The 15,332-nt window shown below is 52.3% G+C and overlaps 3 protein-coding genes across 3 annotated transcripts; all 3 read right to left on the reverse strand.

Moving 5' to 3' along the window:
- Positions 1 to 320: 320 nt before the first annotated feature.
- LOC132073492 (inositol 1,4,5-trisphosphate receptor-interacting protein-like 1) lies at positions 321 to 7,631 on the reverse strand. The gene is made up of 6 exons (XM_059472585.1): positions 7,624 to 7,631; positions 6,135 to 6,258; positions 4,076 to 4,256; positions 2,584 to 3,964; positions 874 to 997; positions 321 to 326 (listed from the first exon to the last, which is right to left on the reverse strand). Exons 1-6 carry the CDS (start codon positions 7,629 to 7,631, stop codon positions 321 to 323), a joined length of 1,824 nt encoding a protein of 607 aa, XP_059328568.1.
- A 209-nt stretch (positions 7,632 to 7,840) lies between these two features.
- Positions 7,841 to 9,484, reverse strand: LOC132073493 (inositol 1,4,5-trisphosphate receptor-interacting protein-like 1). Its single transcript, XM_059472586.1, has one exon. It carries the CDS (start codon positions 9,416 to 9,418, stop codon positions 7,841 to 7,843), a length of 1,578 nt encoding a protein of 525 aa, XP_059328569.1. The 5' UTR covers positions 9,419 to 9,484.
- Positions 9,485 to 10,869: 1,385 nt separating this feature from the next.
- Positions 10,870 to 14,770, reverse strand: LOC132073494 (inositol 1,4,5-trisphosphate receptor-interacting protein-like 1). The gene is made up of 3 exons (XM_059472587.1): positions 13,131 to 14,770; positions 11,423 to 11,546; positions 10,870 to 10,875 (listed from the first exon to the last, which is right to left on the reverse strand). The coding sequence occupies exons 1-3, from the start codon at positions 14,702 to 14,704 to the stop codon at positions 10,870 to 10,872; spliced, it is 1,704 nt and encodes a 567-aa protein (XP_059328570.1). The 5' UTR covers positions 14,705 to 14,770.
- Between the last annotated feature and the right edge of the window lie 562 nt (positions 14,771 to 15,332).

Raw genomic sequence — 15,332 nt, forward strand, 5'->3', positions numbered from 1 at the left:
TCTAGACAGGTGGAACCCCGCCTTACATAAAGGGTGAGCCCAGCGCCCCCCCCTTCCCTGCCTGTGTCTTCTGCAGGGTTACAAAGATATAAACCAGAGGGCTATTGTGGTGGTCAGCAGCTTGCCTGAAGGCCTCACGCTTTCATTTCATCCTAATTTTAGAACTGAAGCAGAAGTAATTCTATAAGTACTTTAATGATGAAACTTAACCAGTGTGGACCGTTAGGGAGCAGGCCCGGACCGTTGGGGACACCAGCAGCTATTGGCTGTTTGACCGGGTGGCAACTGCTTCAACCAATGTGGACTGACCAGGCAGACATTCAGATCTGCAAAGGAAGAGAGCACTCAATAAAAGTTGCTTGCTGTGCATGAAGCTTGGTGCGTGTGTATGGTGCCATTCCTGCCTCCACAATCAAAGTGGCAGAGGGGTTCCATACAGTAGGAAACTGGAGAAGTCTTGTTCCTTCCGAGTACCTCAGGCAGTGGGGGAAGGAAGAGGGTGATGCACCTGGGAATTAGGATAAAAAAGGAGGCTGCGGCCTTGTCCTGGGTCTCAAGAAATCGAGACACCCCAAGGGGAAATGTCCCTTGGCCTCTCCCTTTATTCCAATACTATTACAGGACTCCTCTGTGTCCTCCCTGGAGATAACCTCTGGCGTTGTGAAGTTTGTTCCCCACAGGGACACACCCTACTCTTTCAGTGCTCATTCTCCAGCTCTTCTCTGCTTTCTAACACATCTAGAAGCCCGTGTCCTTGCTGCTGCACGGATCTCCCACGGCTCTCTGCCAGCAGCACTCCCAGCTCCAGCTGGCAGGGCCTCAGCGCCTGCCCTGTGCCCTCCCGCCCTGACGGCCACACCAGGCCCTGCTTGCCGTCCTCATGGTGGCACTCCTGGCCCCAGCGTTCTCCAAGGCCTTCTCCGGGGGCACCTTCTTGCGGCCTTTCACTCTCTGCACCAGGCCCAGCAGAGACCTGAGAGCGGCAGTGGACAAGGGCCTGCAGGGACAGCACCAGGCCCAGTGGCTTCCCTCTGACAGCGGGCCGGCTTGGGCTGGAGATGCACAAGAAATTCTTGCCTCTCAGGCTGCTCAGGCCCTTGCCTACACACACTGCCCACAGCAGCTGTGGCTGCCCCATCCCTGGCAGCGTTCCAAGCCAGGCTGGACGGGGTCTGAAACAAGCGGGCCCAGGAGAAGGTGTCCCTGCCCTTGGCAGCAGGGTTGCAACAAGACCATTTTTAAGCATCCTTCCAAGGGAGGCCCTTCTGGCCTTCTGTGGTCGCAGGGGCCGCGGTCAACTGGACTTAATTTCTGATTAGAACCAATTCACCACTGCAAGTATGGCCAATTTCAAGGAGACTCTTCACAAGCTCAGATTCACAACTTGTTGCTTTTACCTACACTACAGGTCTGGTTGAGGTCAATAAAGTCTTGCATGATCCAGGTTCTGGAATCTTGTCCTTTATTGAATCAAGAGCAACGAAATTTCCAGGTTGCTACTCATAAAAGCACTAACTATAGAACATAGTTGTGTGTCCCCAGCAGACAGAGACACGATATATGTCTTTACTACTACATTAAAAAAAACTCTTATATATTAAACTCCTTATATATACAATATAACATTTATAATTGCTACGTATGATATAAATGTATCAATTTTTTGGAAATTTTAAAATAACATGTTTTCATCCATATAAGATATAAGTGCCCTATGAGCATTAATACGTATCACAACTTAGAGTGACGCTAAATATTGGCTATATTGCATTCTTTAAACAAAATTACATATTTGACCCTTTAGAATAATTTCTTCTCATGATATAATAGTTACATAATTCATGTAGTTGACAATATTTATATTATTCCATTGGCTTTTATGATATTTTACTATTATATATGATAATTGATAAGCTTTCTAGCATATAATATGTACACAGGGGATATATATATACACAAATTAACAACCTAGATCTTTACATATACAAAGTATCAGGTCAGCTCCAACACAGTTGGTACAATGCTGACCTGAAGGATTCCCATGAGGGAAGAAGGAGAAACAACGTCCATTCAGCAATCCCAAACATTGCCCAGGGATTGTGGAGTCTCCCTCCCCAGAGAGAGAGAGTCAACAACCTTGATCCGAACGCAATCCTTTGTAGTGTAGAGAGGGAAGACCTGCCGGGAGCACCCCTGAAGCAAATGATGCCACCAGTGGTCCTTTCAAACATTCCCTCATCTGAGATTCTGAGATTCGTGTCTCGGCACAAGATGAAGCCCTCAGAGGGAAAATGGACTCAAAGAAAGAGGTGGGGGAATAATAGCATTTCCTTGTGCATGTTCCTTGATCTTTGGAGCCAACCTGGTCATCACTGGATGCAGTGCTGGGGAGGCTCTTGAGACCACACTGCTGCTGCTGCTGCTGCTGCTGCTGCTGATGGCATAGTGCTGCTACGCAGCGTTTTCCCTTCCCTCTCCGAAACCCACCTTCTCCCTTCTTTTCCCATCTCTCCTGAGAACTGGTTCTCTGCCACCCGGTGTGAGCCTCACAAGCACAGCTCTGTGCAGGAGAACCTCTTTCACTGTTCATTTCTAAGGATCCGTTTGAGCCAATGCTGCAGATCCATGTACTGGTTCATTGCCTGAGAGTGGGCAACGGGATCCATCACCAGGTCATGGAAGAGATTGCGTGACCTGGCCATTAGGACCTCTGGGGGCAAGCGGATGCCCTCAGGAAGCCTCTGGTTGCCCACAATGAAGTGATTGAGGCGTCTCCTTGCCACACACGTGCGCAGGCTCTCGCTGATATCCATCAGCCGGCTCACAAAATGTCTCCTGCGCCACTGTGACGCGGGCAAGATGCTCAGGAGGTGCATGACAATGGTCTTGATGGTATAGGTGGAAAAGCCTAAGCCCAGCTGAAGACGAGTGAAGAACTGCAGGCATTTCAGGTGCAAGCTGTCAGGGGGAGCCTGCCTGGCGATGTACCTGAAGAACTTCATCTCGGCCACAGCGTAGCTCTCTGGCCAGATTGTGCTGGAGGTGTGGGCTTGCCTAGGCTGGCTGCTCACAAAGACGTCTGAGTTGCCTTGCCGCACCCCAAAGAGGATCTCGATCCGGTAGCTTTCTCTGCCGTTGGTCACCTTGAACTGGCAGGAGCGTCTGGGGGGCAGCAGCACTAAATGCCAACTGTGTGACTCAAGCAAAGCCGGCCAGATTGCTCTCACCAGCTGGTAGAACCAGCGGGCAGTTTTCTCCACGTCCAGGTAGGAGCCCGTGCACAGGGTATGAAGGAGGCTGGGATCCTGATGCCTCCTCAGCTCCTCCTCAGGGTGGTGCAGGAAGCACAGCATGTGCTCACCCTGCTGCTCACTCGTGCAGGTGCACTCCTGCTGCACGCGGATGTGGAAGTTCCTCAAGCGCCTCTGCCATGCAGTGCCCAGCTCTAGGTGGAAGCTGTGCCCTCGGGGAGGTGTCATGGGTATGAGCACCTGGTACACAACATCCTGCTCACGGGGACTCCAACCTTCGAAGGCACTGCCCACCCCAATGGCTCCTTGCAGCACCGGATAGAAACTGTTGGACAAGACCCGTCGAAAATAAATTGCAAAATGCTCCATCAGGGTTCTTGTCCGCATGCATCCTCCCTGCAGGTCCTGCACATGCCACTGTACGCGCTCCATTATGATTCTTCCAAAGTTGTCGGCACGATCACGGAATTCTTGCACTTGATTTCCAACGTCATTGACGTTTGCTGCATTGGCAGCTTCATTGCCAGCTTCATTGGCAGCAGCATTGTCGACATCCTCTGCACGGCCATCATCACTGTCGTCTTCCTCCACCTCCATTTCATTGTCTCCTTCATCTTCATTTCCAAAGTCTTCTTCATGTGCATGCACATTTTCAACCTCCTCTTCATTTACACCATCATGTCCTTCTCCTTGCTCCTCCGTCCTCAGGCTCCCTTCCCTCCACATATACCACAGTGCCAAGAGAAGGAGCAGGAGCCCAGCAAGAGCCCAGAGCTGCCAGTGCTGCCGGGCAGAGGAGAGCAGGTCTCCCCAGGCCAAGACACCCTGCTTCAGCAGGACCAGCTGCTCCACCTCCCGCTGCAGATGAATCTTCTCCTCTTCCTGGAGCTTGGCACGCACCTCCATTCGCAGACGTGTCACCTCGTCCAAGCCATTACCCACGGGCTGTGGGTACTGGACTAAACTTGGCAAGAGCAAGAGCCACAATACCCAGGTATCCATGGTCTGCAGGAGGATGGAGAGAAGGCCTTGAGAGGGAGGGGCTGAGAGGGAGGCAGCTGGCAGCAGGGATTGTGGGGGGCAGCAGGGACAGGAATTCCAGGGATCTGGGAGCAGGAAGCACAGGACCCCAGAGAGCTGGCAAGCAGCCAGGCCCGTTCCGCTGCCCAAGCAGCAGCAGCAGCAGCAGCAGCACGGTGTCCTGCCCAAGGCTGGGCCATGAGGGGCTGTTCCTGGATGCAGGGGGAAAAGCCAGCCCCGGGTACTGCGTTTCTGCCCCGGCCCTTATCCCCAGCCCAGCCTCCCCACCATGTGTGCACTCACCGCTTGCCCAAGCAATACAGGGCCAGCGTTACCTGCTGGGGCCTTGTATAGCTGCCCCCATTTGTGACATGGCCCCGTCACGTCATGGACGTCACAGTACACCACAGCCAGCCCAGCCCCAGCCTTTGTCCCCACCCCAGCTCAGACTGTCGCAGGGGCCCTGGGGTACCGGTTAAGGCAGCCTTTGAGTGAATCTTCTTCAAAGAACCTCTCTTGGCCCTTCTCTTGTCTTTTTTCTCAGCTGCCCTCCACTGGCAATCTCATAGATATCCATGTTGGAAGGCACTCTTGAGGATCACGGAGTCAAAGCCTTGACTCCATGCTGAGCTTCAGTTAAATCTCTGAGTCTATAAAAGCTGCACTTTGGTTTCAGCCCTGCTGCTTTTCTGAAGAATGAGCATGACAGCATCCTCTTGGCTTCCCCACACCACTTGTGGACCAGGCCTCTGGAGAGCACTCCTTTTTTCTACTCCAGAAAGAGTTTCCCAGCACAATTGTTCTGCATTAGAAAGATGTCTTTTAGGTGACCAGTTCCAGATAGATTGGTCTGTCTTTCTGTGCATAAACAGGCACAGCTACACAGACTGCAGTGATGAACCGCCATCTAAGAGTCGCAGGCTGCTATTGTAGCTCTTCCCCCTGATTCCTACCCAAAAATGCTCAACCCCATCAGCACCATCATTAAGCTCTAGACAGGTGGAACCCCGCCTTACATAAAGGGTGAGCCCAGCGCCCCCCCCTTCCCTGCCTGTGTCTTCTGCAGGGTTACAAAGATATAAACCAGAGGGCTATTGTGGTGGTCAGCAGCTTGCCTGAAGGCCTCACGCTTTCATTTCATCCTAATTTTAGAACTGAAGCAGAAGTAATTCTATAAGTACTTTAATGATGAAACTTAACCAGTGTGGACCGTTAGGGAGCAGGCCCGGACCGTTGGGGACACCAGCAGCTATTGGCTGTTTGACCGGGTGGCAACTGCTTCAACCAATGTGGACTGACCAGGCAGACATTCAGATCTGCAAAGGAAGAGAGCACTCAATAAAAGTTGCTTGCTGTGCATGAAGCTTGGTGCGTGTGTATGGTGCCATTCCTGCCTCCACAATCAAAGTGGCAGAGGGGTTCCATACAGTAGGAAACTGGAGAAGTCTTGTTCCTTCCGAGTACCTCAGGCAGTGGGGGAAGGAAGAGGGTGATGCACCTGGGAATTAGGATAAAAAAGGAGGCTGCGGCCTTGTCCTGGGTCTCAAGAAATCGAGACACCCCAAGGGGAAATGTCCCTTGGCCTCTCCCTTTATTCCAATACTATTACAGGACTCCTCTGTGTCCTCCCTGGAGATAACCTCTGGCGTTGTGAAGTTTGTTCCCCACAGGGACACACCCTACTCTTTCAGTGCTCATTCTCCAGCTCTTCTCTGCTTTCTAACACATCTAGAAGCCCGTGTCCTTGCTGCTGCACGGATCTCCCACGGCTCTCTGCCAGCAGCACTCCCAGCTCCAGCTGGCAGGGCCTCAGCGCCTGCCCTGTGCCCTCCCGCCCTGACGGCCACACCAGGCCCTGCTTGCCGTCCTCATGGTGGCACTCCTGGCCCCAGCGTTCTCCAAGGCCTTCTCCGGGGGCACCTTCTTGCGGCCTTTCACTCTCTGCACCAGGCCCAGCAGAGACCTGAGAGCGGCAGTGGACAAGGGCCTGCAGGGACAGCACCAGGCCCAGTGGCTTCCCTCTGACAGCGGGCCGGCTTGGGCTGGAGATGCACAAGAAATTCTTGCCTCTCAGGCTGCTCAGGCCCTTGCCTACACACACTGCCCACAGCAGCTGTGGCTGCCCCATCCCTGGCAGCGTTCCAAGCCAGGCTGGACGGGGTCTGAAACAAGCGGGCCCAGGAGAAGGTGTCCCTGCCCTTGGCAGCAGGGTTGCAACAAGACCATTTTTAAGCATCCTTCCAAGGGAGGCCCTTCTGGCCTTCTGTGGTCGCAGGGGCCGCGGTCAACTGGACTTAATTTCTGATTAGAACCAATTCACCACTGCAAGTATGGCCAATTTCAAGGAGACTCTTCACAAGCTCAGATTCACAACTTGTTGCTTTTACCTACACTACAGGTCTGGTTGAGGTCAATAAAGTCTTGCATGATCCAGGTTCTGGAATCTTGTCCTTTATTGAATCAAGAGCAACGAAATTTCCAGGTTGCTACTCATAAAAGCACTAACTATAGAACATAGTTGTGTGTCCCCAGCAGACAGAGACACGATATATGTCTTTACTACTACATTAAAAAAAACTCTTATATATTAAACTCCTTATATATACAATATAACATTTATAATTGCTACGTATGATATAAATGTATCAATTTTTTGGAAATTTTAAAATAACATGTTTTCATCCATATAAGATATAAGTGCCCTATGAGCATTAATACGTATCACAACTTAGAGTGACGCTAAATATTGGCTATATTGCATTCTTTAAACAAAATTACATATTTGACCCTTTAGAATAATTTCTTCTCATGATATAATAGTTACATAATTCATGTAGTTGACAATATTTATATTATTCCATTGGCTTTTATGATATTTTACTATTATATATGATAATTGATAAGCTTTCTAGCATATAATATGTACACAGGGGATATATATATACACAAATTAACAACCTAGATCTTTACATATACAAAGTATCAGGTCAGCTCCAACACAGTTGGTACAATGCTGACCTGAAGGATTCCCATGAGGGAAGAAGGAGAAACAACGTCCATTCAGCAATCCCAAACATTGCCCAGGGATTGTGGAGTCTCCCTCCCCAGAGAGAGAGAGTCAACAACCTTGATCCGAACGCAATCCTTTGTAGTGTAGAGAGGGAAGACCTGCCGGGAGCACCCCTGAAGCAAATGATGCCACCAGTGGTCCTTTCAAACATTCCCTCATCTGAGATTCTGAGATTCGTGTCTCGGCACAAGATGAAGCCCTCAGAGGGAAAATGGACTCAAAGAAAGAGGTGGGGGAATAATAGCATTTCCTTGTGCATGTTCCTTGATCTTTGGAGCCAACCTGGTCATCACTGGATGCAGTGCTGGGGAGGCTCTTGAGACCACACTGCTGCTGCTGCTGCTGCTGCTGCTGCTGATGGCATAGTGCTGCTACGCAGCGTTTTCCCTTCCCTCTCCGAAACCCACCTTCTCCCTTCTTTTCCCATCTCTCCTGAGAACTGGTTCTCTGCCACCCGGTGTGAGCCTCACAAGCACAGCTCTGTGCAGGAGAACCTCTTTCACTGTTCATTTCTAAGGATCCGTTTGAACCAATGCTGCAGATCCATGTACTGGTTCATTGCCTGAGAGTGGGCAACGGGATCCATCACCAGGTCATGGAAGAGATTGCGTGACCTGGCCATTAGGACCTCTGGGGGCAAGCGGATGCCCTCAGGAAGCCTCTGGTTGCCCACAATGAAGTGATTGAGGCGTCTCCTTGCCACACACGTGCGCAGGCTCTCGCTGATATCCATCAGCCGGCTCACAAAATGTCTCCTGCGCCACTGTGACGCGGGCAAGATGCTCAGGAGGTGCATGACAATGGTCTTGATGGTATAGGTGGAAAAGCCTAAGCCCAGCTGAAGACGAGTGAAGAACTGCAGGCATTTCAGGTGCAAGCTGTCAGGGGGAGCCTGCCTGGCGATGTACCTGAAGAACTTCATCTCGGCCACAGCGTAGCTCTCTGGCCAGATTGTGCTGGAGGTGTGGGCTTGCCTAGGCTGGCTGCTCACAAAGACGTCTGAGTTGCCTTGCCGCACCCCAAAGAGGATCTCGATCCGGTAGCTTTCTCTGCCGTTGGTCACCTTGAACTGGCAGGAGCGTCTGGGGGGCAGCAGCACTAAATGCCAACTGTGTGACTCAAGCAAAGCCGGCCAGATTGCTCTCACCAGCTGGTAGAACCAGCGGGCAGTTTTCTCCACGTCCAGGTAGGAGCCCGTGCACAGGGTATGAAGGAGGCTGGGATCCTGATGCCTCCTCAGCTCCTCCTCAGGGTGGTGCAGGAAGCACAGCATGTGCTCACCCTGCTGCTCACTCGTGCAGGTGCACTCCTGCTGCACGCGGATGTGGAAGTTCCTCAAGCGCCTCTGCCATGCAGTGCCCAGCTCTAGGTGGAAGCTGTGCCCTCGGGGAGGTGTCATGGGTATGAGCACCTGGTACACAACATCCTGCTCACGGGGACTCCAACCTTCGAAGGCACTGCCCACCCCAATGGCTCCTTGCAGCACCGGATAGAAACTGTTGGACAAGACCCGTCGAAAATAAATTGCAAAATGCTCCATCAGGGTTCTTGTCCACATGCATCCTCCCTGCAGGTCCTGCACAGGCCACTGTACGCGCTCCATTATGATTCTTCCAAAGTTGTCGGCACGATCACGGAATTCTTGCACTTGATTTCCAACGTCATTGACGTTTGCTGCATTGGCAGCTTCATTGCCAGCTTCATTGGCAGCAGCATTGTCGACATCCTCTGCACGGCCATCATCACTGTCGTCTTCCTCCACCTCCATTTCATTGTCTCCTTCATCTTCATTTCCAAAGTCTTCTTCATGTGCATGCACATTTTCAACCTCCTCTTCATTTACACCATCATGTCCTTCTCCTTGCTCCTCTGTCCTCAGGCTCCCTTTCCTCCACATATACCACAGTGCCAAGAGAAGGAGCAGGAGCCCAGCAAGAGCCCAGAGCTGCCAGTGCTGCCGGGCAGAGGAGAGCAGGTCTCCCCAGGCCAAGACACCCTGCTTCAGCAGGACCAGCTGCTCCACCTCCCGCTGCAGATGAATCTTCTCCTCTTCCTGGAGCTTGGCACGCACCTCCATTCGCAGACGTGTCACCTCGTCCAAGCCATTACCCACGGGCTGTGGGTACTGGACTAAACTTGGCAAGAGCAAGAGCCACAATACCCAGGTATCCATGGTCTGCAGGAGGATGGAGAGAAGGCCTTGAGAGGGAGGGGCTGAGAGGGAGGCAGCTGGCAGCAGGGATTGTGGGGGGCAGCAGGGACAGGAATTCCAGGGATCTGGGAGCAGGAAGCACAGGACCCCAGAGAGCTGGCAAGCAGCCAGGCCCGTTCCGCTGCCCAAGCAGCAGCAGCAGCAGCAGCAGCAGCAGCAGCAGCAGCAGCAGCAGCAGCACGGTGTCCTGCCCAAGGCTGGGCCATGAGGGGCTGTTCCTGGATGCAGGGGGAAAAGCCAGCCCCGGGTACTGCGTTTCTGCCCCGGCCCTTATCCCCAGCCCAGCCTCCCCACCATGTGTGCACTCACCGCTTGCCCAAGCAATACAGGGCCAGCGTTACCTGCTGGGGCCTTGTATAGCTGCCCCCATTTGTGACATGGCCCCGTCACGTCATGGACGTCACAGTACACCACAGCCAGCCCAGCCCCAGCCTTTGTCCCCACCCCAGCTCAGACTGTCGCAGGGGCCCTGGGGTACCGGTTAAGGCAGCCTTTGAGTGAATCTTCTTCAAAGAACCTCTCTTGGCCCTTCTCTTGTCTTTTTTCTCAGCTGCCCTCCACTGGCAATCTCATAGATATCCATGTTGGAAGGCACTCTTGAGGATCACGGAGTCAAAGCCTTGACTCCATGCTGAGCTTCAGTTAAATCTCTGAGTCTATAAAAGCTGCACTTTGGTTTCAGCCCTGCTGCTTTTCTGAAGAATGAGCATGACAGCATCCTCTTGGCTTCCCCACACCACTTGTGGACCAGGCCTCTGGAGAGCACTCCTTTTTTCTACTCCAGAAAGAGTTTCCCAGCACAATTGTTCTGCATTAGAAAGATGTCTTTTAGGTGACCAGTTCCAGATAGATTGGTCTGTCTTTCTGTGCATAAACAGGCACAGCTACACAGACTGCAGTGATGAACCGCCATCTAAGAGTCGCAGGCTGCTATTGTAGCTCTTCCCCCTGATTCCTACCCAAAAATGCTCAACCCCATCAGCACCATCATTAAGCTCTAGACAGGTGGAACCCCGCCTTACATAAAGGGTGAGCCCAGCGCCCCCCCCTTCCCTGCCTGTGTCTTCTGCAGGGTTACAAAGATATAAACCAGAGGGCTATTGTGGTGGTCAGCAGCTTGCCTGAAGGCCTCACGCTTTCATTTCATCCTAATTTTAGAACTGAAGCAGAAGTAATTCTATAAGTACTTTAATGATGAAACTTAACCAGTGTGGACCGTTAGGGAGCAGGCCCGGACCGTTGGGGACACCAGCAGCTATTGGCTGTTTGACCGGGTGGCAACTGCTTCAACCAATGTGGACTGACCAGGCAGACATTCAGATCTGCAAAGGAAGAGAGCACTCAATAAAAGTTGCTTGCTGTGCATGAAGCTTGGTGCGTGTGTATGGTGCCATTCCTGCCTCCACAATCAAAGTGGCAGAGGGGTTCCATACAGTAGGAAACTGGAGAAGTCTTGTTCCTTCCGAGTACCTCAGGCAGTGGGGGAAGGAAGAGGGTGATGCACCTGGGAATTAGGATAACAAAGGAGGCTGCGGCCTTGTCCTGGGTCTCAAGAAATCGAGACACCCCAAGGGGAAATGTCCCTTGGCCTCTCCCTTTATTCCAATACTATTACAGGACTCCTCTGTGTCCTCCCTGGAGATAACCTCTGGCGTTGTGAAGTTTGTTCCCCACAGGGACACACCCTACTCTTTCAGTGCTCATTCTCCAGCTCTTCTCTGCTTTCTAACACATCTAGAAGCCCGTGTCCTTGCTGCTGCACGGATCTCCCACGGCTCTCTGCCAGCAGCACTCCCAGCTCCAGCTGGCAGGGCCTCAGCGCCTGCCCTGTGCCCTCCCGCCCTGACGGCCACACCAGGCCCTGCTTGCCGTCCTCATGGTGGCACTCCTGGCCCCAGCGTTCTCCAAGGCCTTCTCCGGGGGCACCTTCTTGCGGCCTTTCACTCTCTGCACCAGGCCCAGCAGAGACCTGAGAGCGGCAGTGGACAAGGGCCTGCAGGGACAGCACCAGGCCCAGTGGCTTCCCTCTGACAGCGGGCCGGCTTGGGCTGGAGATGCACAAGAAATTCTTGCCTCTCAGGCTGCTCAGGCCCTTGCCTACACACACTGCCCACAGCAGCTGTGGCTGCCCCATCCCTGGCAGCGTTCCAAGCCAGGCTGGACGGGGTCTGAAACAAGCGGGCCCAGGAGAAGGTGTCCCTGCCCTTGGCAGCAGGGTTGCAACAAGACCATTTTTAAGCATCCTTCCAAGGGAGGCCCTTCTGGCCTTCTGTGGTCGCAGGGGCCGCGGTCAACTGGACTTAATTTCTGATTAGAACCAATTCACCACTGCAAGTATGGCCAATTTCAAGGAGACTCTTCACAAGCTCAGATTCACAACTTGTTGCTTTTACCTACACTACAGGTCTGGTTGAGGTCAATAAAGTCTTGCATGATCCAGGTTCTGGAATCTTGTCCTTTATTGAATCAAGAGCAACGAAATTTCCAGGTTGCTACTCATAAAAGCACTAACTATAGAACATAGTTGTGTGTCCCCAGCAGACAGAGACACGATATATGTCTTTACTACTACATTAAAAAAAACTCTTATATATTAAACTCCTTATATATACAATATAACATTTATAATTGCTACGTATGATATAAATGTATCAATTTTTTGGAAATTTTAAAATAACATGTTTTCATCCATATAAGATATAAGTGCCCTATGAGCATTAATACGTATCACAACTTAGAGTGACGCTAAATATTGGCTATATTGCATTCTTTAAACAAAATTACATATTTGACCCTTTAGAATAATTTCTTCTCATGATATAATAGTTACATAATTCATGTAGTTGACAATATTTATATTATTCCATTGGCTTTTATGATATTTTACTATTATATATGATAATTGATAAGCTTTCTAGCATATAATATGTACACAGGGGATATATATACACAAATTAACAACCTAGATCTTTACATATACAAAGTATCAGGTCAGCTCCAACACAGTTGGTACAATGCTGACCTGAAGGATTCCCATGAGGGAAGAAGGAGAAACAACGTCCATTCAGCAATCCCAAACATTGCCCAGGGATTGTGGAGTCTCCCTCCCCAGAGAGAGAGAGTCAACAACCTTGATCCGAACGCAATCCTTTGTAGTGTAGAGAGGGAAGACCTGCCGGGAGCACCCCTGAAGCAAATGATGCCACCAGTGGTCCTTTCAAACATTCCCTCATCTGAGATTCTGAGATTCGTGTCTCGGCACAAGATGAAGCCCTCAGAGGGAAAATGGACTCAAAGAAAGAGGTGGGGGAATAATAGCATTTCCTTGTGCATGTTCCTTGATCTTTGGAGCCAACCTGGTCATCACTGGATGCAGTGCTGGGGAGGCTCTTGAGACCACACTGCTGCTGCTGCTGCTGCTGCTGCTGCTGATGGCATAGTGCTGCTACGCAGCGTTTTCCCTTCCCTCTCCGAAACCTACCTTCTCCCTTCTTTTCCCATCTCTCCTGAGAACTGGTTCTCTGCCACCCGGTGTGAGCCTCACAAGCACAGCTCTGTGCAGGAGAACCTCTTTCACTGTTCATTTCTAAGGATCCGTTTGAACCAATGCTGCAGATCCATGTACTGGTTCATTGCCTGAGAGTGGGCAACGGGATCCATCACCAGGTCATGGAAGAGATTGCGTGACCTGGCCATTAGGACCTCTGGGGGCAAGCGGATGCCCTCAGGAAGCCTCTGGTTGCCCACAATGAAGTGATTGAGGCGTCTCCTTTCCACACACGTGCGCAGGCTCTCGCTGATATCCATCAGCCGGCTCACAAAATGTCTCCTGCGCCACTGTGACGCGGGCAAGATGCTCAGGAGGTGCATGACAATGGTCTTGATGGTATAGGTGGAAAAGCCTAAGCCCAGCTGAAGACGAGTGAAGAACTGCAGGCATTTCAGGTGCAAGCTGTCAGGGGGAGCCTGCCTGGCGATGTACCTGAAGAACTTCATCTCGGCCACAGCGTAGCTCTCTGGCCAGATTGTGCTGGAGGTGTGGGCTTGCCTAGGCTGGCTGCTCACAAAGACGTCTGAGTTGCCTTGCCGCAGCCCAAAGAGTATCTCGATCCGGTAGCTTTCTCTGCCGTTGGTCACCTTGAACTGGCAGGAGCGTCTGGGGGGCAGCAGCACTAAATGCCAACTGTGTGACTCAAGCAAAGCCGGCCAGATTGCTCTCACCAGCTGGTAGAACCAGCGGGCAGTTTTCTCCACGTCCAGGTAGGAGCCCGTGCACAGGGTATGAAGGAGGCTGGGATCCTGATGCCTCCTCAGCTCCTCCTCAGGGTGGTGCAGGAAGCACAGCATGTGCTCACCCTGCTGCTCACTCGTGCAGGTGCACTCCTGCTGCACGCGGATGTGGAAGTTCCTCAAGCGCCTCTGCCATGCAGTGCCCAGCTCTAGGTGGAAGCTGTGCCCTCGGGGAGGTGTCATGGGTATGAGCACCTGGTACACAACATCCTGCTCACGGGGACTCCAACCTTCGAAGGCACTGCCCACCCCAATGGCTCCTTGCAGCACCGGATAGAAACTGTTGGACAAGACCCGTCGAAAATAAATTGCAAAATGCTCCATCAGGGTTCTTGTCCACATGCATCCTCCCTGCAGGTCCTGCACAGGCCACTGTACGCGCTCCATTATGATTCTTCCAAAGTTGTCGGCACGATCACGGAATTCTTGCACTTGATTTCCAACGTCATTGACGTTTGCTGCATTGGCAGCTTCATTGCCAGCTTCATTGGCAGCAGCATTGTCGACATCCTCTGCACGGCCATCATCACTGTCGTCTTCCTCCACCTCCATTTCATTGTCTCCTTCATCTTCATTTCCAAAGTCTTCTTCATGTGCATGCACATTTTCAACCTCCTCTTCATTTACACCATCATGTCCTTCTCCTTGCTCCTCTGTCCTCAGGCTCCCTTTCCTCCACATATACCACAGTGCCAAGAGAAGGAGCAGGAGCCCAGCAAGAGCCCAGAGCTGCCAGTGCTGCCGGGCAGAGGAGAGCAGGTCTCCCCAGGCCAAGACACCCTGCTTCAGCAGGACCAGCTGCTCCACCTCCCGCTGCAGATGAATCTTCTCCTCTTCCTGGAGCTTGGCACGCACCTCCATTCGCAGACGTGTCACCTCGTCCAAGCCATTACCCACGGGCTGTGGGTACTGGACTAAACTTGGCAAGAGCAAGAGCCACAATACCCAGGTATCCATGGTCTGCAGGAGGATGGAGAGAAGGCCTTGAGAGGGAGGGGCTGAGAGGGAGGCAGCTGGCAGCAGGGATTGTGGGGGGCAGCAGGGACAGGAATTCCAGGGATCTGGGAGCAGGAAGCACAGGACCCCAGAGAGCTGGCAAGCAGCCAGGCCCGTTCCGCTGCCCAAGCAGCAGCAGCAGCAGCAGCAGCACGGTGTCCTGCCCAAGGCTGGGCCATGAGGGGCTGTTCCTGGATGCAGGGGGAAAAGCCAGCCCCGGGTACTGCGTTTCTGCCCCGGCCCTTATCCCCAGCCCAGCCTCCCCACCATGTGTGCACTCACCGCTTGCCCAAGCAATACAGGGCCAGCGTTACCTGCTGGGGCCTTGTATAGCTGCCCCCATTTGTGACATGGCCCCGTCACGTCATGGACGTCACAGTACACCACAGCCAGCCCAGCCCCAGCCTTTGTCCCCACCCCAGCTCAGACTGTCGCAGGGGCCCTGGGGTACCGGTTAAGGCAGCCTTTGAGTGAATCTTCTTCAAAGAACCTC

Source organism: Ammospiza nelsoni, chromosome 5 (genome assembly GCF_027579445.1).
Source record: "Ammospiza nelsoni isolate bAmmNel1 chromosome 5, bAmmNel1.pri, whole genome shotgun sequence".
NCBI classification, from domain to species: domain Eukaryota; kingdom Metazoa; phylum Chordata; class Aves; order Passeriformes; family Passerellidae; genus Ammospiza; species Ammospiza nelsoni.